We start from the raw sequence: 22,439 nt of genomic DNA, 5'->3' as shown, positions 1-22,439 counted from the left end.
TTGGAAGGCCACCTCTAGCCCATAAAGTCATGTTTATTGCAGTTTAAAAAGCCCCTCCAGAGAGATACAACCTGCAAACACATACTCTACAGGCTGGAAAGTAATCATCTTCTCTTATTGTCAGAAAATGTTTCTGAACTGTTCCACACATTTCATCAGACTTTAGTTAATATTTGGAGAACTAAAATGAAGAGTTTCATAGAGATTATTTTATGTAAGAAATATCACTGAATATGTTGATGTTATACAGAAAATTGTGTCTTCAGGATCTAGCAATACAAAAACATGTAGAAAAGAGGAAACGTTTAGATTAATATAGATTGTTATGAAAACTGTAAGTCTTGTAATGTTTTATAACACTTTGTTTTGTAATTTTCAAAGTAATCTGAAAACAAAAATGCTACATGAACGCGGCGCACATCTATTGATGCATATTTTTTGTTTTTCTTTTCCAATGTCAGTATCTTGTTTGTCTTTACAGAGTTACTGGAGGTGAACTGTTTGAAGACATAGTGGCAAGAGAGTATTACAGTGAAGCTGATGCCAGGTAAGTGACTTGCCCGGGGGCAAGATACAAGACTCAACATTCAAATGACACTTGTTCAATAAATCTCTTTACAAATGCATCATAACCCCTAGTATTTATGAGACTCTCGTAATACCGTCTTGGACTACTTCTCATGATGAGCCCCTCTTAATTGCTATTCTCTCTCTTAAGGATTTCCAGGATAATCATTTGGGGAAAACAAAACTAGAATCTGGTCTAAACTTTGTTATTATCTAGCATCTACAGTTAGTCTTTTAAAAAATAAATAATAAAATCTATACCTGGAATGACTTTTGCTAAGGAAATGTACTTTTTAAAGTGAAGTTAAGAGAGCAAAAATTCAGATCTTCTGGCCTCTAGATACTGAGCTGCCCAGTATGATAGCCATTAGTAACACATGGCTATTTTAATTTCAGTTAATTACAATTAAATAAAAAACTTAGTTTCTCAGTTGTAGTAGCTACGTTTTGAATGCTGAGTGGCCATAAGTGGCTAGTAACTACCAATTGGACATAGCAGATACAGAGCATTTCCATCATCACGGAAAGCTTCACTGAACAGCCCATGTTCAGAAGACTACAAAAGTCCCAGCGGTCTCCTTAAAGCATTATTAGCTGTTTAAGTCTTTGGAAATGCCAGGATGGCTTTTGGAACCCTCGTGTGAAAAATATTTATTTGGATATTTTAGAGGATTCAAAAGGGTTTCCCAACCTTGTTAATTGGCATCATCTTCACAGAGGTTAACAACGGCTATACATTTTCTCTCATTTGAAACTTCCTAGGCTACACAAAGGCAACCTTTTTGGAGTGAAGTGACATTAATTTATTTGCCTAGATATTACTTAGACTATATTATGTTAGCTGTCCTTGGCATTTCTTTATACATATTCAGTAGTTGGCACTTGATTTGAAAGATCTGGCCTTGAGCAATGGACTCATTATTAACAATGTAAATGAGATGTTATGAAAATTTGGTCACTTATTGTCTGCCCCCATTCTCTAATGCTTTCAGAGCTTCCTAAAGCTTGCTAATCCCACTGTAGCCTGCGCTCAGCACATAATCAGCTGATGGTAGGTTCCCTCCCCATCCCTTCAAAGTAGCACATGCACACCCAGGCTCACTTGCAAATCTCTAATTAATCTTCTTGGTTTTATGCCAGTTTATGACATTCCGAGAATGGTATCTGTACATGACTACACTCTAATTTTTTAGTGGAATTTTTACTGCCAAAGTCAAATAGACATTTCCGTGTCATTTATACTATTATGAGTGAATCATCACTTGCTCAGTTCACCCCAGTTCTCATGTTAGGGCCCTGAAAAGGGGCTTCAGAACAGCCTTGCTAGTAGCTATTTGCCCACTTGCCCAGAGAGAGTAATAATTTTAATCAAGGTAGTTAACAAGTTAGGGAATTACATTTATTTTGCTTTTTAAAGTTATGTTAAACAGGTCATTGTGTTTGAAAAGTATTATTTGAAATAAAAATAGAAACTGTTTTCACTATTGAAGAGCCCTATAGATACCAGGGGAGACCGTATAGGTTGGATCATTTTATATGCATGTTTATATTAGGTTTTGGAATTCACTAGAAGTAAATATTTTTTAGGGTAGGTCCCACACAAAATGAAGGAGAAGGAACATTCTCTTCCCAAGTATAAACATAAAGAAAAGTCTTTCCCTCCTGGTCCTCAAGAACTGAAGAACTGAAACCATTCTCACTAGTAAAAAATGATGAAGATCATTTAATATGAATTATTGTATACTTTATTTTGCATTATTCATTAAGTCTAATGATTTATATCTGTGGTTTGAGAAGAGAAAGTGAAATATATAAAGTAGTACAAAGCGAAGGAAAAAGAAGTCATAGTATTTAAAAAATAATCACGAACACTCAAATAAGCTATATTGTCAAAAAGCAACCAATGTTTAGCTCTATTAGTGGGACTCTTTATGGAGTTGGAGCTGGAAAATCATAACCTTGATCACTTTTTTACATTCACATTGTAAGAAATCGGATGGTGATTACCTTTATAATTCAAGAATTTACTTTGGAGTAATATTATTTTGTACATTAAATGATTGAAATGTCCTTATTAAAGTGTTTGTTAATGAACGTAGCTCAGTACGTAACATGCATTTGAGTCGCACAAATGTAAATTTGTACAAAACGTGTCAGTGTGATCTATATTAGTTTATGTCAGATGACAGCTCATGGGACCTTACAGGTGCCAATCAGTGATTTATCCCTCTAATTTAATTAGCTGTCTGTTTGACATCAGGAGCTTTTAATAAGAATAGTATTGTGCTTTTTGACATAGTAATAAGGAAAGTTTTCCTTCACTGAGGTGTATGGAATCTAACAATTACCAGTGTTCCAGGGGATTTTAAAATTCATTTTTTTTTTTTGTAAGTTCCTAACCCTTCTCCAGAGTATGCCTATCCTGAAGAGGGGTTTATTTTATGTCATGGGTTTACTTGAAATTCTCCCTCTGTTATTGGAGACATGCATTAGTTTTCCTCTTAGTATATTCTACAAGAAGCACCACTTCTAAGTCAAAATGATAAATGTGTCCCTCCATTTTTTTAACCCTTGTTTCACCTGCCACTTCATCTGTGTTTACCCTCTTGTTTCAACACCTATGTTTAATTGTGACCTCAGATTTTAAACAGTTTAGATGTGTATGAGAAATACCCATAAATTTTACATTGCTGAAGAATTTTCCCAGAACATTATGGGAATATTTATAAATTTTTCTCCTTGAATATGGAAATTTTGACTTCTGTATACAAGTGATTTAATTTGTACATTTGCAATGAAAAAAAAACACAGCTCAAATTGTTTTGTCTGAACATGTCACAAACTCTATGTTGGATGTCATTTTTGTTAGAAGCAGAATTAGCTTTATTCAACATTATTATATTCCAGTGTAAAGCTAAAAAAATACGTTGTGAAAAAATATAATTTTTGTTTGTTTGTTTGTTTCATTTTAACTTTCATTTTATTTTGTATTCAATGTGATTATGTACCTTTAAAATGTTCTCCCTTCCATTCTGCCCTTGTATCTTTACAGTCATTGTATACAGCAGATTCTAGAAAGTGTAAATCATTGTCACCTAAATGGCATAGTTCACAGGGACCTGAAGGTCAGTATATGGAGTCCATAAATCTGAATCAAAGGAGGTTTTTTTTTGGTTTTATTTCTGGGGAAAGGGCAGAGGGTGGGTATTTAAAATGGTTCCCTTGCCTTTCCCAATTTTCCCCTAAAATGACTACATGATGAAATGATAATGCATGATGCCTCTTTCAGTTTGCTCATCTACAGGCTAAATATACATCATAGCAAAAAGGGAAGGACAACATTAAGAACACAACCTGTCAAGTTTCCAAGCAGTAAACTACCAGAGGCGGTTTGGGGGCAGGCTTTCCTGAAATGTCCAGCATTTGCCTGGAGATAAACTTGGCCTGTGATGTATGTCCGCCTGTAGATTTAAACACCACTTCTGTTCTGAGACCATGGGTTGCTGTAGCAAAACAACTGGTTACACATTGCTCCATTTGAGTCTGATGAACCCTCAGGCAAGAGATAATAATTGCCAGCTAAATTAAAGCACAAGAAGTTAATGATTTATCAAAAATTCATTACGTATCCTAATTTAACCTTAATGATGTCTTGACTGCTGAAGTGACAGCTTTGGAATGATACTAGAAAAGTGGGAGGGAATGGGGAAACAGTTTTTTTATGTGGAGTGGAGGTGGACCACAACAGCTATAAACATTTTATTTGCATTCCAGTTCTTTTCCTATAAGAATTTATAACTAGGAAACGAGCTACTGAATTAAATATTTTTAAGATGGTTTTTTTTCTAGATCAAGTGGATCCACGTTTTCGCTCACATCTGGCAAGATACTGATTGCTCTGAGGTAGTAGTCACTCTACTTGAGCAATATGTTTACATTACTGAAGATGGTAAAACACAACCCCAGTTGTCTGCTGGTTTTGCACTTTAACCCAGTCTCTCTGAGGGTATACAGACAGTGAGTGTAAGCTTGGAACTAACACACGCCCCCTGGTGTTTGCATGCAGTCATTGCATTCAGCAGATCCTGGAGGCTGTGCTACACTGCCATCAGATGGGCGTAGTCCATCGGGACCTGAAGGTGAGTAATGCCGTTGGAGAAGATAAACCACCACACAATTCCTAATGACTGTTCAGCTGCAATTATGCCTGTAAAGGCAAAAATATGAGCAAGAAAGTTGTGTGGACCCATTCCAACACATTACGAAAACACTTTCCATCACCGCAGTCTCTTATTTCATCTCCTCTCATCCACACTTGAGATTCACATTAATCCCATTTCATCCAGAGGAATAATGTCCTACAATTAACAGTAAATAGGCTGCTATATTTCCTCCCTCCTAAGAATATAGCATTTAATGGGACTTTGCGTAGGACTGACAATCTCTTCTTCCTTCTAAACCTGTTCTATGGACATTGATCAAACATATTATTTTAGAGTCATACTGTGTATACCTAATATTATGTAAATAGTTACGAAAATTATGAAGAGAATAAAGTTATTAAATAGGTTTTTGGCGTTAAAGAACCTCAATTTGGGGCTCTGAAGTCTTTCCCTTAACAGTAGTCCCAGGAATTCAGAGGACATTGAGGCTTCCTGGTTCTTTGTTGATTTACATTCCTAGGTAGCAAGATACTAGTGCCTTTTAAAACAGAGAGGAAAAAAGTAAAACAAATTTTATTATAAGATAATATTTATGTAACATATGTATGTACTAATACTTTTAAGACTCCACTTAGTTTCTGATACCATTGAGGATGAAAAATGTTTAGATCATTTAGAAATTAAATAGTTCAGAAGGAGACTACTCTTTCATTCATTTTCTGTCCCCTTCTTTCAGCAGTCTAGTTTCAGTCATGGAATTTCAGAGATATAGTGAAGGCCTAGAAATTTAAATGAAACAACTGGGTGGGCAAAATAACAAATGTAAGTACTATATAGTTGTCACTCTTTGTTTCAAGCCTCATCCATATACAGGCATTAGTACAAAGGTGCCACAAAGGTGGCAATGTCTTTGTATGTGTTCGGTGGAAAGACCTGGGCTGGTTTCTCATGTGCAGACTTCTCTAATTATGATAAATCTGTAGTTTGCATTTGTTTAATATGCTCTAGAAGAGTATATCTCTAAGGATCCACAACAAGTTATTTGAAGATGTGGTTTAAAAGCAAACCATTGCCTTAGGTTTCTGGAATTTTCCTTTGATTTCAGTTTGAGTCTTAGAGCTTTAAATGTCAAAAGCAAAGGCATGGTTAATGGCTTTTTTTTTTTTTTTTTTTTGAGAGCCAAGATAGGACTATGTGCATCTGCTAACACTTTACCAAATGTACCCCTCAGGATTAAGGAAAAACAATATGTTCCTTTAAAAATTCATATCTTTGGCAATCACCTCAAGAATTCCTTATCAGCCATGTAGAAAGAGAGCCCCTTTTTGTTCTCAGAACTCATGGTACTACTTTCCTTTTTAAGTGAATATATATGGGCATACACATTTATTTATGTTATTTTATTACATACTCTAAGAAATTTATCATTTGAGATATTTTACTCCATGTTATATAAGTATACTCTAAAAACCAAGGATGAAAAATGTGAATTCTCTTACATGACCTTTAAAATATATCTTGTGGGGTCATGATATTAGACTTCTGAAAGTGTTCAAACTCAGCTGAGCTCTTCAAAGACTGGAACTTTAATCAGAAAATGGCAGTGGGCCTAGGATGTGGGCTGAGAAGAAAATCTATTTTCTGACATATGAGCTAAATTGACTAATTAAAAACTCAGGCAGGTGACTTTTAGGGAGGCTAACAACCAAAAGAAATAACCTGCTGAATCATCCATCAGATTTCTTTCAAGGGATTAAAGTGTTTTGTTCTCCATTCTGATTCTGATTTTAGGAGGGGATAGGGGTGAGCTTTGCATAGAGATTGTTACAGTTTTTGTAATTCTCTTGGTTTCTGTCAAATTGCTGACTGGAACACACTTCAGTTGAGTCTAGTTTTCGGTGCATGTTTCAATAGGCCATTTCATAACATACTAAGAGAGTATATTAGAGGCATTTGACACACACCCTGAGTGTGCCAAATCCCTGGCTTTGTTTTATATCTTTTATACCCACATGTATACTTTATCTGATAAGTATACTGCTTACAGTAGCATATTTGCCAGTATATAAAATGAAAAGGATTGGTAAAATTTCTTATTACCAAGCTTTAAACAAAAATTTGCCCTTATTATTCTTAAGTCATATATTTTGTTTCCATATCCTGATTCGTATGTTAATTCATATATGATACGGATGTTTGATGCACAGTTTAATTTGTCCATATCACTGAGAGAAAACCACAGGAAGTGTTATGTTCTTCATTATTAAAGGCACCTATAAGCATACGAGTGCTGTACATTTTGTTTGTCAGGCTCTTCTAGAACAATAGCTGTATTGCTGTACTGTACCTACGTATAATAAATACTGTATTACTCCACAGTACCTAATATAGGACTTTATACCTAGTAAATACTTGTGGCATATGCTTTCAATTTTGGAATGAATGAAAGTCAATCAAAAGCACATTTATAATATAAAAGGCATCGCTGAATAAAATAGGTTTTGTGTATGTTAATTAATATTGAATAAAGAGGATAAGTATCACTCTTTGATACAGTGACAGCATTAAGATCGTTATTTGAATAACTGCCACTCTTGAGAGCTTAGTAGACATAATAGTAGTAGACAGTGGAATCCACCAGATGGAAAATTAGAAGAACCTAGAGACAAGGTTGAGGCACAGCAGACAGTTGGAGGATGTCCCAGAAACGAGCAGTAGGAGAAGGCTCCATGTGGTGGCATGTTAGCATAAAGGAAGCGCATCAGTCACAACCAGGCAGTACCCAGTGGGTACACAGACCTTCGTCGAAGGTGAGTCCAGTGTCCGATCCAAACAGTATTAAGGAGTATCTAGCAGTGGTGACATACTGATAGTACTATAGTTCAGGAATATGACTCTCGTCTTTGAGAGGATTTGGATCAAGGCTGGACGTTAGTAATAAAAATGCTAATAGCTACCATTTATCAGGCAGTTACCATGTACCCTGTACTGTGTTATCATATGAATCTTTCAACAGCTTTATGAGGAAGGCACTTTGATCTTCCCCATGTTGCATAAGGAGAGATTTAGCAACCATGAGTGAAAGAACTTATTCATGGTTGCTCAGCTAGTAAGTTCTGATTTGTGCCCAAGCATTTTGGTTCCAGAGTCTGCATACTTAATTGCTACCACTTCTCAGTTCGTTAGTTGGATAAATCAAAAACTTTATAAAGGCCAAAAAAAATAGGTCAAACAATGATGAGAAAGTAATTTTGCCAGCAACATTGAGAATTGGGAAATAGTTCTAAGTTTAGTGAATCCAATGATTAAAATAATCCTGCTTATGGATCTTCCAGAGCTGTACAAAATCTGCATTATTAGGAATAAGAGAATAAGCTTAAGTTATGTTTAAGATACAGTATGGAGTTGGGGGGGTGCAACATAATTTGTTAATAGATGTCCAAAAAAACCATTTCTTATTTAGGAAATCAGTAAAGTGGCATTGGTCACAGCCTTTGGAAAATGAGACGTAGAGAAGAATGAAATGCATTTGCCACATTTGATTTAGGCCACATCAAGACAATCAGTCTGCAGTGCCTAAAAATAGATTGTTTATGAAGAGTAGATTACTGTAACTTAGTGTTGAGGGTTTGTGAGCTCATAATTGAAAACTCAGGTATAAAAAGAGAGGAACAAACATTCATCAAATATTTCTTAAGCACTTATTGAGGCTCTATCAGAGCTGTGGGCACAAATTACAGAGCAAAATAAGAGCAAACCTGTGTGGCTAGAACCTGCTGGCCACCGAATTAAAGATCATTTTAAAAATATGTATCAATGCTGTCCCTCCCAGAAGAAAGGAAATATGTCAGACGCAAACTGAATCCAGAAAAATATTAGGTTAAAACGAGGTGGCAGTAACGAGTGACAACTCTTGAGGTCACAAGAAATAGAGGGATATCAAATCAGATGTATTCTCTCATGTAACAGCCTGAAGAATACAGTTTCTGTGAATCAGGGAACAGAAGTAAGTCAAAGGAGACAGTTTTATAGCTCTGCTTGATCATAGGTTTCACACAAAATAGTAAGATTTCTTCAGTTCAAGGTACATCAGAAATGGTTACCAGACTGCTTCACGAACAGCACCTGTATAGAAGGCTTCATACATAAAACAGTCTTTGAGCAATACATCAACACCTGTGATTTGCCTCGGCAGAGAATGCTGTTTTTCTTTTCTTTTCTTTTCTTTTTCTGTAGCCTACCTCCTGAAAAACGATGTTATTTAATGGAAAAATCATTAGATCAATGGAAGGATATGAGAGAGAGGGAGGAAAAGAGGAAAGGGAGGGAAGGGGCAAAGAGAGAAAATAGATTTTTTTTTAAAGATTTTATTTATTTATTTGACAGAGAGAGAGACAGCCAGCGAGAGAGGGAACACAAGCAGGGGGAGTGGGAGAGGAAGAGGCAGGCTCCCAGCGGAGGAGCCTGATGTGGGGCTCGATCCCAGAATGCAGGGATCATGCCCTGAGCTGAAGACAGACACTTAACGACTCAGCCACCCAGGCACCCTGAGAGAAAATAGATTTTAATGAAGATAATAGTTTTGGAGATTGGAGGGGATTTTACATTTAAATTAAATATAGGAATAAAATTAAAGACCAGAAAAGAAAGAAATTAATTTTCTGGGGGAATATGACATCCATTCAGTAAATCCTCTTTAGTAGTAGATCTATCAAATTGTGAATCTACATTTTGAATAATTATAAACTTGCAATTGTTCCACTTTTCTCAGAGCAAACTCAGATAAAAGTTTAAAGAACTTATCATTTGTGTATAAAGTATGTCTAGGTGTCTTAGACACAAACTATGTAAGTGATCAATTCCATAATTCATTGGTCATCCTTGTGTTTCTTTATTGAACCTGACAACTGTGTGTCAGGCCATGGAGACACAGTAGGTAATTGGCACAGCCCCACTGCGGTTGCATTCTGCTCTGCTGCTTTCAGAGAAGTATTTGCTAATAGTGTAGAAGTATGTGCTGTTGGTAAGTGCTGATCGTATGTGCTGATCATGTAGAAGGAAACAAGAAAACAGGAATGGAAAACAGATGGTCCTTATGAACTTGCTCATGTGTGCATGGTGATAGAAATAGTACTTCCTAATCACAGACTTACAGCACAGTGCGTCCGCTGAGAACTCCCTGTGCTAAGTACATAAATTCAAGCATCCATTCCATATAAAAATAAAAGCAAAAGTCACTTGTACCATGTGCACAAAAGAACTTCTGCCATGTGCATGAGTGAGCTTGATCTTCAAGCTTTTCAGTTCATGCACTTTCGCTCAGTTTAGCTCTAGGAGCTTTGTTCACACCTTCTTTGGGAAAGGAAAAGTGACTGAAAACACACCAAAGCACAGAATGCTTAACTTCATGTTGAAATAGTTCATACTCTCCAGTAGAAGGAAATCTAAAAAGTCCATTTCCATTCTTAACTTTTATCTAAAGAAATGTAAGAAATAATATAGAGTGCTAAAACTAATAACTGGCTGCTTTATGATTTTCATAAACAACAAAGCTATAAAAATAAAACACACCTGATTTCACTACACATAAAAATTCCTAATGTTTGAGTTTTGTTGGCTAGACACCCACATACGTGCACAGATAAATCTGTGCCGTGACTGATGTTGAGGATGATTGTCACCTTTGCCCTCTCAGTTCCTTAATGAAGATCACACTAATTTAGAAATTCTCATGATGTATTTGTGAGATTTTCGAGAAGTGAGATTGAAACTATGGCTCATATTTCATAAGTTTTCCCTCTTGTTTTATTTGGATATGGGTAGTAAATATTTTTGAGTGCTTCAGATTCTTTTGCAACAGTCTACTGCATGGACTATCTTTTGCAAATGACCCACTTTTATACCATCAGAGGAATTTCCTCAGTATCACATCTTTAAAAGAAAAAATCAGGAAATCTGGCTTCAAATCCTCCATCTTTTTTGGATCTCCCTACCTTATTTAGAGACTGAGGGCTTTCAGTTGTTTTATCTCCCAAGTCAGTCCCAGTCCTAAAAGTGATTCCAGCAACCTGCCTAGGTACTTTGAGATACTTGAACAGATTCAAGAAAATCTCAAATCACAATGAAAGAAGTTGCCATTGCATCCATATGGAAGCACAGAACAAAACTTGCCAACAGTTGCTGCTCATTGCAGCTGATATGCTATAAATGGTTGTTGACACTAAGACCAGATGTCATGGAAAATCCTGCATCATTAGGAAGCAATTGGGTGGGGAAGGAACCTGTGTGTGAGAACGTCAGTAGAATCTATTTAAAAACCAACCTAAAAAGTGATTGCATTATAGGAATTTAGAGATAATCTCAATATATAAAGATTAGCATAACAGATTGCATTAAATTTAGGAATATAGACATCCCCCAAGTTATGAACATTCATTGCAAATATTCAGTGTCCTGCACATTGACATGGCCAGCTGCACTGGAGTGTAATAGCTAATCACTAATGTGTATATTATTCCTTACAGAGGACAGAGCTCTTGTGATAAAAGCCAGTGAGATTTTATAATCTCATGTATACCGTTATGAGAAATATGTTTATAATGTTCATTTGAGAGATGAAAGAACTAATTAGCTCCAAGTCTGTGAGTTACCCATGTTTACACAGTTAATAACAATCAGTCTCAGGACGTAAACCTAGCTCTTCATCTTTTTTCTAGATCATCATATTAACCATTTCTCTCATGGTCAGCTATACACTGGAAGACCTGTGTTTCTGATTTCACCTTTTCAATTGCTTTAGAAAATCGAAATAGTTGAATAGTAGCAGATAATGGTGGTGATCCTTTTAAGGAAGCAGCCACACATAGCTGAAAGACTCTACCATTTCAGCTTTTGTGAAATACAATCACAAATTATCTTCTTTTCTGTAGATGTTCAGAATTGGAACTAACCTACTTGCCAATGAACTTTTGTAGTACAACACATATTTAAGTTGGATGCTACATAAATGGTAGAACATGATAACAGGATTATTCAAATTTTGTATGTATTCCAAAGAGTTGCATATAAGTCAAATTTGTGTGTTATTTCTAATGTTTCATTGAAGCTGACCATTAGAAACAATCTTGTGATGAAATATCTTATAAGGAAAATAATCCTTTAGTAAAGTCAGCAAGCATCCTAATTTTTCAATTTGCATTCTATAAGTCTGTATTTTAGGTTTGCTTAAAAGATATGTACAAACACGAAGTCATTTTCGTTCTATTAATTTTTAAATCTACACAATAACCCTGCCTTTTCCTGTACATAACTGCAGCTGAACAGTCTTCACGGGTATAAGGTAAAACACTGGTCCAGACGGATTATTTCCCTGGATGACTCAAAAGGCCCTATAGACAGGTCTTCTAGGTCATCTCGAGATGTGAATGTTTGCCCCAGTCAGAGGCCATGTATGATAAAGCTCTAAGGTGTTCCATTTCTTCTGAATTGGCAGATACTTGGTATTTAAGGGCATAATGCACACAGCACTGCCCAGAACCTTTTTTGATCTAGCGATAAGAATAAAAGCACATTAAATATTTTAAAAGTTTATTTACTGATGGCACTGGCATTTGCTCAACAAACTTCAGTACCACTTGATTGAAAGACCTAAAATGATTGTGATTTCTAAAGTAATTGGAACTCTTTCCTTGAATGAGTCTGTGGTTGACAAATTGGGACAGATGTGTATTAGCAGAGATCTCTGACATCTCAGTGCTTTTGAATGTGAAGATTGCAAAGAATTAAACTATTGCTTACAGTTTGATGCGGTTTTTCCAAGTCATTTATTTAATAAATTAATCGCTGGAAATCACTTTGTGGTTAAATTAGAAAATGCATGAATGTAGTAGGCCATAAATTTTAGTTGTGAAAATAAAATGTCAAATACTAATAATATAATATGGTTAGGTACTGTACTCCATTAATAGACAACCAGAGTTCCAAGTAATTTTGGATGTTAGGTTTTTACTAAAGGTTATTTCAGCATGGAGATCTTTCATATTCTTGAGACATCTTCATCCTAGAGTCCAAATTAAATGATCATGTATTTAGCGTTGAGGTAATTTAAAAAGCCCTAGCAGCCCTAAGAAATTACAAAGTTTTCCTTACAGTTACCTATTGTCATAATAGTGTTGAATCTGATGGCAGTGAACAGCAATAGCCTGAAGAAGTCTGGTACTTGATTAAAACTTACTTGACTCTCTTATTTCTTATAGATTTAACCTAATTTTTTCAAGTTCTGGTTATGAGTCTTTGCTAATTTGCATGGCTGGCTTAATTAATAAATTCAATATTGGTTTAGGCTGTGTTTATACAAGGTCAAAACAACCAACAGAATTGCCTAATTCAATAAGAAAAAAGTAGCCATTTCATGAAAAAAAAATATTGAATTAGTTTACCAACACATAAACAGAACCAATTTGAATGACTTGAATATTTAGATTTCCAGACAATTGTTTTGGCACTTGTACACTCCCCTGTTTTCCAACTTCTTTCAGCCGAGGCACACCTCTAAATTTGCTGGGTTTTAGCCCAAGGTAAGACGATGTTGAACTACTCTCCCAAATGTATATGTACCAATGCAGCTGTTCTGTTCATCCAGATACCTGGGGATGGTAGACTTCACTGTGTGTATTAATCAGCCTCCTTTACCTGACCATCTTCTCCCTTCATTTCCTACAATCCACAAAGGTGGTCCGGGAAATTCAAGACTTTGCCCTCATGCCTGTTTTCAAAGTTCCAGTGTGTCTCGATGCCCTGGTTGGGAAACAGTGGTATAAACACAGCCTTATTCCAAGACCGAGTTATCAGTCCTTGAATAATGATAAATATCCAAGAAAATGAAAATGTATATTTCTTATAGTATTCCAAGATGTGAGAACAAATATTTAAGGAATGCTTTGAATCACACTTGGTAGTCATATAAATTATGTTTTAAAAAACTGGCTTATAAGGGAAAAAAAAGCTAACTATAACATTTGGCAAATAGTGTACTCTTTCTGCCTTTAAGAATAAACAGATTCTTAAAGACAGCAATTTAATACGTAATTCAGAATAAGACTCCAAAATTTGTACAGAAATTGTTTGGAAACATTGAGGAATCAAAATGACTACATTTGGGTCCAAACTCTTGAAGTCAACTAGGATTTAATTTGCACAGTTTCATTTGCCAAATGTCTGTAGATTGGTCCAACTCTTGTTATCATTTTGCCAAGTTTCCTTCTGCTGAAAATGTCTGTGCTCTATTAGGCTTCTAAGTCAATGTCCATGGCCAAGTCTGGACCTCAGCAGCCCTTGGAAGCATGTGAGCAGGTCAAGACAGGTGCTTCCGTTCATTTGATCTCTCCCCAAGTGTATTCTCTCTTCTGCCCAATATCTCTCTAGTACATTTATGCATCTGTCTGAGGCCTGCACACATGATAATTTTTAATCATTTTTCTAACCATATTTTCCCTGGGATTTAGGAATGACAGTCTCCAGGAGAGAGGACAGTGCATGACTTTTTTTTCCGCCCTAATCTTACAAAATGTTGTTAGTTTTGAATAGTCACTTAAAATAGGTTCTCACTTCAGTCTCTTTTTTTTCTTTCTAAATAAAGCCTGAGAATTTGCTTTTAGCTAGCAAATCCAAGGGAGCAGCTGTGAAACTGGCAGACTTTGGCTTAGCCATAGAAGTTCAAGGAGACCAGCAGGCGTGGTTTGGTGAGTAGGGCCTCTCTCTACTTCATGCTGCGTGTTCTCTTCTGTCTCATCATAACCCATTTCCCAGCCAGAATAAGACAGAAATGGTCCTTCTAACAACAGCCGGATGAAACTGAAGACATTTGATCTTTATAAGCATTTAATTTTACTGACAGTAAAAGATATATAATCTAGAAATAAGAGAAAATATTAATAGGAGAGCAGTAACATGTCGACTTTTTCCTAAAAGATGAGTGAGAAAATGGATCCTGTACTAAGAATTAATAGGGATTGTTAAATCCCTATTGTTAAAAGGACTTTTTATTTGAGAGAAAATTGACCGTTTACGTAGAACCTTACTTGATGCCAAAAACTGCTGTGTAAATAGCAGGGACTCAGGAAATACAGAATATTTCCACATAGTTTGTAGTTAACAAATTAAAGTTTAAAAATATTATAGCATATATTTGTGTGAGTTCATCTTAATTATCTTCTACTTCTTCACACTGCCAGTTTCTGCTCTAAAATTCTGATAATTTTGAAATTTCTTTTTGATGAAATGTCTGTCACTTTACAATTAAGAAAGAAATTAACTCCAAGTTTAAATTAGAGCATTTCTAACCGGGCTTGTGTATTGTTTCAGTATTTATCCTGTTGCATTATTTTATTCACTGTTTCTTTTTTTATGCCTCTGTTTTTGCCATTTCCCAGTACTGGCCCATTTTTTTTCATGTAATCTCCCAAAATATAAGCTCTCCCCAAACCTCTTACTTCTTTTCTGACTTTCAGTGTATTGAGGTTAGATCATTTTTAAAATGCCCTTTGCTTCTAATTGCTTTTCCTCTGAACAACATCAGCAAACAGAAAGAGCACTCAAAAAGTGTTTAATTCTTTCATTTTATATGTTAAGACTTTCTGTTTTCCTAAATGTAAGGTGCGCACAGAGCCGCCAGGGTTCGCCCTTGTCTCTGGTCTGTCCCAGCTAGTAGATGGGAGTGGGGGGTGCGGCAGCCTTCTCCTCTACAGGCAGCTTAATTTAGGACCTCACTTTCTGCTTCCTGCCCTGTTTCAGGAGTACCTGTTAGCCTTGTCCATGATTCCTCCTAAGCGTAATACCACCATTCACATTGTCTCCTCACCCACCAAATGAATTTAGTGTCTCCAAACTTGGCATTTGGTTTTGCGTATTTTGACATATGAATAAACTTGTTCCTCTTAAAGGAACAAAGTGAAAGAAGGTAGGACCTAGTAGTGTAAATTGGAGATTCAGAGGCATCTCTGTATCCTGGGTAAGGGCACAGTTGACACAGATAAAGAATATATGATAACTTGGAGTTGAGGTCCAACAGAAAGTAGGGGGGCTATCACAGAGATGGACAGAATAATTAATGGAGATGCTTCAATTAAGCAGGAGGTCCTGAGCCTCAAGATACTGACACGTCTGTATCAGTAACTGTTTACCATGTAGTGTGGGAGCATCTTAACAGAGTCATGCGTGAAGGTGCTCCGGAGCACAAGAGAAGTATGAAATTCTGCCTCCGGGGAAAGTTTCGGTGACTGGGGTAGTGCTTCCGCTTTCCTAATGGGTGAGTGAGAACTCGTTCACTAACATGCAAGGAGTTGAAGGCTGGACAGAGGGGATCAGCACATGCAAAATCTCAGAGGCATGAAACTGTTGTTTCTATTTACGGAACAGCAAGAAGTTTGATACAGCTAAAGCATAAAGTATACTGGGATGAGTGGTAGTTAATTAGGTGGGAAAGGATTTTATGTGCTTTTGAAGGATTTGGCTTTTATCCTAGAAGTTTCAAGAATCCTGTGAAAAATTTTAAGTAGGGAAGGACATAATTGGGTTTATGTTACATAATGATGTTGTGGGTAACAATACAGAGGGCGGCTTACGAATACTTCGAAGGCAGGGGATGAGTTAGGCTAATACAGTAGTTCAAATTATGCATGATGACAGCTTGAACTAAGGAATATGCAAGAGCAAGCAAATTCCCGATAGCATGCAGAACAGACAGTGACTCTGAACTCTAAGGAAGTCTGTTTGGAGGAAATCAAAGCCCCAGAGGTTGGACTCTAGTCCCATCTAGTCCCATCTGCTTCACAAGACTCAGGGTATGAAGCAGGACACCAAAATAGGGGCTTAGGTTAGAGATGTAATTGTCAGAACTAGGTAGAAGGTGATGATCGGATAGCAGGAACAAGACAAGCCTTATTATCAGACCCAAGGCTGTAAATTAACATCAGCAACTTGGCTTGGTGCATGAAAGAGTGATCTAATTGAGCACCTTAAATCTCCCTTATTTTCGAGCTCGGTGTTTTATCTTCTGTGCTTGATCACAAGGTGCTTGAGGGCAGGATTGTGTGTAGCAGAAGAAAGTCTGCTTTTTGAATTAGAATACCCAAGCTTATATCCTGGGTCTGATTCTTAATAGTTGTATGATATTGGGCAAGTCACTTTAACCCTGTGAGGTCCATGTCCTCTTTGTAAGCAGTGATAATAAACACTTCATTGCAGAGCTGTTATGAGTCCATAGGAATATGCCTGGGCTATGAAAGATTTTGAATAAGTTTTCAAAATCATCTTGGCATGAAACACAATGCCACAGTTCTTTGCCTGCTCAGTGAAAGTAGTTGAGCAAATCAATGAGTGAAAAAACAAATACCAAGTTAGTGAAAGCAGTAGCATCCAAATAAAAGTACACAAATTTCAAATTGTGATCATTTATTTCTAAAAGTGATCTGATTCCAGAGAAAGAATGACAGATTGGGAATAAAATCCCCATTTCTTCTTCAGTATGGTACTATAACAGTTACTTTCTTGCTAGGATACCTATTAGAATAATGACTTTTAAGAGGGGCATTTTAAGTGCTAAGAAAATTCCGCATTTCAAAAAATGTAGAAAAAAACATAGTTTATAAGCTTAAGAGAGTGTACAAGTTTTTTTCTTTTTCTTTTCTTCTTTAGCTTATTTTCAGCTTACTCTATGCCAGTGAACCCTCCTGGTACCCTACCTGAGGAGAAGGAGGCATGTGATGGACGATAATCTTTTGGGTGTACTCCCAGACATGTCATAGATTTTAAAGTACAAGCATGTTTTAGTATGAAGGACTTCATTTGATATTTATTCATATCTACCATCATAGTCTCATGTATTTGATTTTTTTTTTATTTAAGTTAAAGTTAGTTAACATGTAGTGTATTATTAGTTTCGGGGGAGAGGTTAGTGATACATCATTTGCATGTAACACCCAGTGCTCATTGCATCAAGTGCCCTCCTTAATGCCCATCACCCTCGACTGATTAATTTTGTCTTTTAAATGTACTATCAGTGATAGAGAGGGGAGCCTTTTTATTTTAATAAAATAAGTTATTTTAGTTTTAAGACAAGAGCAGAACTCTTTCTTCATTATATGTAATGCCAGAATTTCAGGCTTTTGCTCAGTTTTATTGTAATAAATATAAGAGGTCTTCAAACAAGAAAAATAAAACTACATGAGGCTTATAGGAGCTGTTTATTGTTTTTTTCTTACTTTTAAGTCTAAATGTTTCTTTTCTCATAATTTCTTCTGTCTTCCTAGCCCTGATCTGTTTGATTACTAGCCAAAAATGCCAGAAGTGACAGCCTGTGTCACTACACTTATTAAGATGGCTAGAAAATTTACCAAAGAGAAATATCCAAATATAGCCCATTTCTCCTGGGGGATTGGAAGTGGTGTTTGCAGTATATTTCTAGTTCTTTGTTGCTGCTTGGAAAAAAGCGTAACTACCACCATCTTCCTTCATGGAATAATTGTTTTGCTTAATTGCTATAATGTCTCTTTTTTAAAATATTGAGGGTTTGTTTTTTTTTTAATGCAGTGGATACATTCTCAGCAGTAAGTAATTGTGTTTTGGTTTTGGTCTGCTCTGATGTTCCTACTGGCTTTTCAGAGTGAGAAACACATACTGTCTAAAGAAGGCAAGCTCTCATTAATTTCCCTGCTAATAGCATATGTCATGATAAATGAGATTCTTTATGTTCGGTTTCCTGCTGAAGAAGGCTTTATCTGTCTTACCCTCAGTATTTTTTTATTCATGAAAACACGTTGCACAGTACACATGGAGTTCCTTAACGTTTATACATTTGGAGTATGCTTCAGTACTCTTAGGGGTAAGGGCCCCACTGACTGCTCAAGTGATAATTATATTAAATAAGAATGAATGTGATGGTACTCTCTTAGCATTTTAGTCTCCAGAAAAGGTTTATAATAATCTACATTTAAAATTATCTTTTCATTTCTTAATCACATAGTGATTTCTTTCTGTTTTCTACCTAGATGAAATATCATTAGCATTCCCTCCTCTAGGAAATGTATTCTAAGATATTTGAGACCTATATTAAGGTTTACTAATTCTAGGTAGGAGGTTATAGATTGTATATAAAAGGGTGGTCAAAATTTAGAGTAAGGACGGACCACTGAGAATTGTAGTTAGCTAAGGAGATCTCTAAATGGAAATAATTTAGAGCCCACTCTCTGTTAGAGAAAAGGTAGAGATGGAAATTTGAGGTTCCAAGCAACAGAAAAAGTAACATCAAGTGCAAGAATAAGAAGTCTGTTTTCAAGAGACCTTAAAAAGATTAATCAGGTCAAATGCTCAGGAGTAGAAAGAAATCATGTTGGATGAGTGAAGAGGAACTGGGAGATAAAGGGTCTTAAAGTGTAGGCTAGGACCATGGTCTTTAATCTGGAGTTTGGCATTGGTTTCCGTTGGGTTCCTTTGTCTGTGTGTGAACTTGGGAGGAGTTGGAAAGGGGCCATTGGAATGAGAGCAGGTGTGGCATCCCAGTAGCTCTTTAGAACTCTTATGCCCATCCCTACCTTGGAATTAGCTGACTTCACATCACTCCTTGATGTAATCCTCAAACTTTAGGTAAGGGAACCAACCATGATTACTCAGGAATTCTTCCACCTCACAACTGTCAAGTAAATGCTTCTTTTAAGTAAAGTTTGAGAATAGAGGTAGATCCACTATGGTCCATGCGAAGCTTAAACTACAATACAGGCATCTTTTCTTGGAGTCCCTTCTCAGTGTCCACTCCATCTTCCTCTACAACAAAGGAAAGGAAAAGTGATAAAGGGGCGGAGGGGTTAAAATCCACAATCCTTCGCCTCACTTTCCAAGGTAATTTTGTTCAGAGGAATAACTGTGCTATTCCATATATATGTATGTGTGGTTTTGTATATACACACACACACACACACACACACGTATACACATACATACACGCACACATACATACACATATATACACACACATACACACATATATACATACATACATACTTGTTTTCATACCTTTTTGCACATTGTTGTACTTAATAAGTTTGAAAATGGGAAGAAAAATCTCCTTTCTTGGGCACTTGGAATCCCAGTAAATATTTAATGAGCTTCTTCATTGATTTGTGGCCAGAGGAATTCCTGATACATATCCTTTTAAAAAGAAATGTTTCCAGTTTTCATATGTGCCTTTAAATAAAACTTCCAAATAGTTAGTTTGAGTCTTTTTTAAAGGTAGCTATTTTTATTTGAAAGCTATTATTTTCAGAAATAAGAAAAATGTCACTCTAGGTTCTAGCTCTAAATTGATTGTTATTTAAGCATACCTTCTTGGAGTTTATACTGGTTTATACAATAACGAAGCTTTATTTTGCCATCTAGTTTCTCTTACCACATCTCTCTTAAAATTCTAGTTGATACTTGTTCAATAGTGATTCATCCAAATGTTCCTGAGTCTTCTCTTTAGTTGACAGTTATAAGTACACATTGACTATTTATTAGTACACAGTGATCTCTTTGATATATTTAGGGCTTATTTTTTCTGGTGAATTCTTCAGTCACTCTCAGCCCCATTCCCACCCCACAGCCTACCTTACTTTCAAAAATGTTTACTTAAGATCTATGTTTCTGTCCTTTTGTTTTATAGGTGAATGCTTCTCATAATAAAATGATGTTGGTATCTATCTATCATATCTTGCAAGGTTCTAATCCTATCTTCAAATTTCTCCCTATTTCTTTTCAGGTATAGGGAAGGAAAGACTTTTTCTCTCCCCTCTTAGGTCTGTGTCTGGGGCCTCTGAGTCAACTGACAAAAGACTGATGAACAGGAGAAGAGCATACAATTTTTTTGATGTTACTATTTTAACTTTTACAGACACACAGAGGCCTTTCTAGAAAATAGAGAAGACCTAAAGAAAGGCCAGACCAAGGGACTTCTATCCCATTTTAACAAAGAGTGATAAATTGTGGAGATTTGACAAGACAAAGGAAAAAGGGGTTTCAGCTTGGGGCATTAAATTGTGGGGAAATAATGAGGAAACATACAGGAAAACTGATGGAAGATCAGGGTTAGTTTAGTGAGGTTGGTTTGTATAGATCCGTCTTGGCACCAGCTCCCATGTCAGGAATGTTCTCCTCTTCCTGGTGCAGGGAGAGCACCTTTTTCACAAGAAATTTACGCCCTACTTTTAGAAAGGAGATGAAAGAGCCTGTCATACATCTGCCGATTCTCAGGTGCCTTCAGCTAAAAATAATCCGTATGCCACAGTGGCGTATTTTGGGGAGGTGTGTTCTGATCCCCTTCACAGGTTTAATTTCAAATCCTGCATAAGTAAGTGAGAGTAAGAACTGATAACCAAATAGACTTAAGTATGCATGCTGACTATATAACACAATAGAACAGCCTTCATATCTGGGGAAAAAATGCATTTTTTTTCTAATAAGCTACAAAGCAGATTAGTGTTGGTCCTGCTATGGAGACAAAGTAGTATACGTTATTTTAGTTCTTCTTTTATTTTGACAAATAAATCTTCAGATTAAAAAGTCCCAAAAATGTTTTTTCCTTAGTTTCCGGTTTCACGTTGGTTTTGTCAAGTCAACTCTGACTCATTAACGTCCATTTTCCCTAGGTTTTGCTGGCACACCCGGATATCTTTCTCCAGAAGTTTTACGTAAAGATCCTTATGGAAAGCCGGTGGATATGTGGGCATGCGGTAAGGAATCATATTTCCATGTAAAGTTTGCAGTACACCAATATAATTAAAAATAGTATTTTTCCAATTTGAAGTTAATGTTCTCTTGTGATCAACTTAGAGTAGTGGTTCTCAAACTTCAGCCGACAACAGGCCATGTGGAGGGCTGGTTAAAGCACAGATTACTACTTCTGACTCAGTAGGTCTCAGGTAGGAACATCTGTGTTTTTCACAAGTTTCCAGGCAATGCTAGTGCTTCCAGTGCGAGGAGGCACGTTGAGCACCCCAGTGGCGGCTGTGCATTTATGCTGCTGTCCTCCCGCCTCATTCAAGCAGCCCTTACCACAAATGCCATGTTTGCACGATGTTTGGCAGGAATTAAGACAGAAAAAATGGATCTTGTAAAAGAATGAAATTGATCTGTCCTATGGACTGAACTCTGATTTAGGCCTTTAGCAACCAGCTCCAATCAAATGAGTATCCTGTGCAGGCTCACAGACGTACAATGTGGAGGTGAAGAAGCCAACTCGGAGATGCTGGAGATCGGGTTTGTAGGTGCAAAGCAAAGATTTGAATGCAGGTGTTGTGACTCCAGATACAGTGCTCCTCCCAAAACTGCTTTCCTGTAAAACAGGAAAATAGTACCTTTATAGGATTGTATGGGGGTCAAACGAAGATATTTTACAGTTTCTAAAGAAATTTAAAATGCAAAACCCAAGCACTGTCTTTCTCCTGCCTACCTGAGAAGATCTTCTAAGCATGAACTGAACTCTATGCCTTTGGGTTAGGGCATTGTCACAGAATGTCCTTGTTCAAATCTAAATGGTAATGGCAAACAACTCACATATTTCCCTTGCTACAGATCAGCTCTCATCACAGATCTGTCTTCGCTGATGAATTTAGAAAGCAGCAAAGAGTGTGCTGAGAGGCAGGCGGACACAGTGGGGTTTTATGGAGGATACAGTTGAGG

At 36.6% G+C, this 22,439-nt stretch overlaps 1 protein-coding gene across 13 annotated transcripts in view; it reads left to right on the top strand.

The window, feature by feature from the left end:
* The window catches only part of CAMK2D (calcium/calmodulin dependent protein kinase II delta), a 311,448-nt gene that overhangs the window by 223,469 nt on the left and 65,540 nt on the right, over positions 1–22,439 (top strand). For all 13 annotated transcript variants that reach the window (XM_045799095.2, XM_045799098.2, XM_087866404.1 and 10 more), the window contains exons 5-8: positions 482–547; positions 3,620–3,692; positions 14,368–14,470; positions 21,407–21,490. In XM_045799095.2, the coding sequence (XP_045655051.1) occupies positions 482–547; positions 3,620–3,692; positions 14,368–14,470; positions 21,407–21,490 (326 nt within the window). The remainder of the gene's footprint in view (positions 1–481; positions 548–3,619; positions 3,693–14,367; positions 14,471–21,406; positions 21,491–22,439) is intronic.

This window comes from Ursus americanus, chromosome 13, assembly GCF_024610735.1.
Source record: "Ursus americanus isolate L20-20 chromosome 13, mUrsAme1.1.p, whole genome shotgun sequence".
In the NCBI taxonomy this organism is placed as follows: Eukaryota; Metazoa; Chordata; class Mammalia; order Carnivora; family Ursidae; genus Ursus; species Ursus americanus.
The sequence above is the reverse complement of the archived record's forward strand: the minus strand, read 5'-3'. Positions and strand labels throughout refer to the sequence as shown.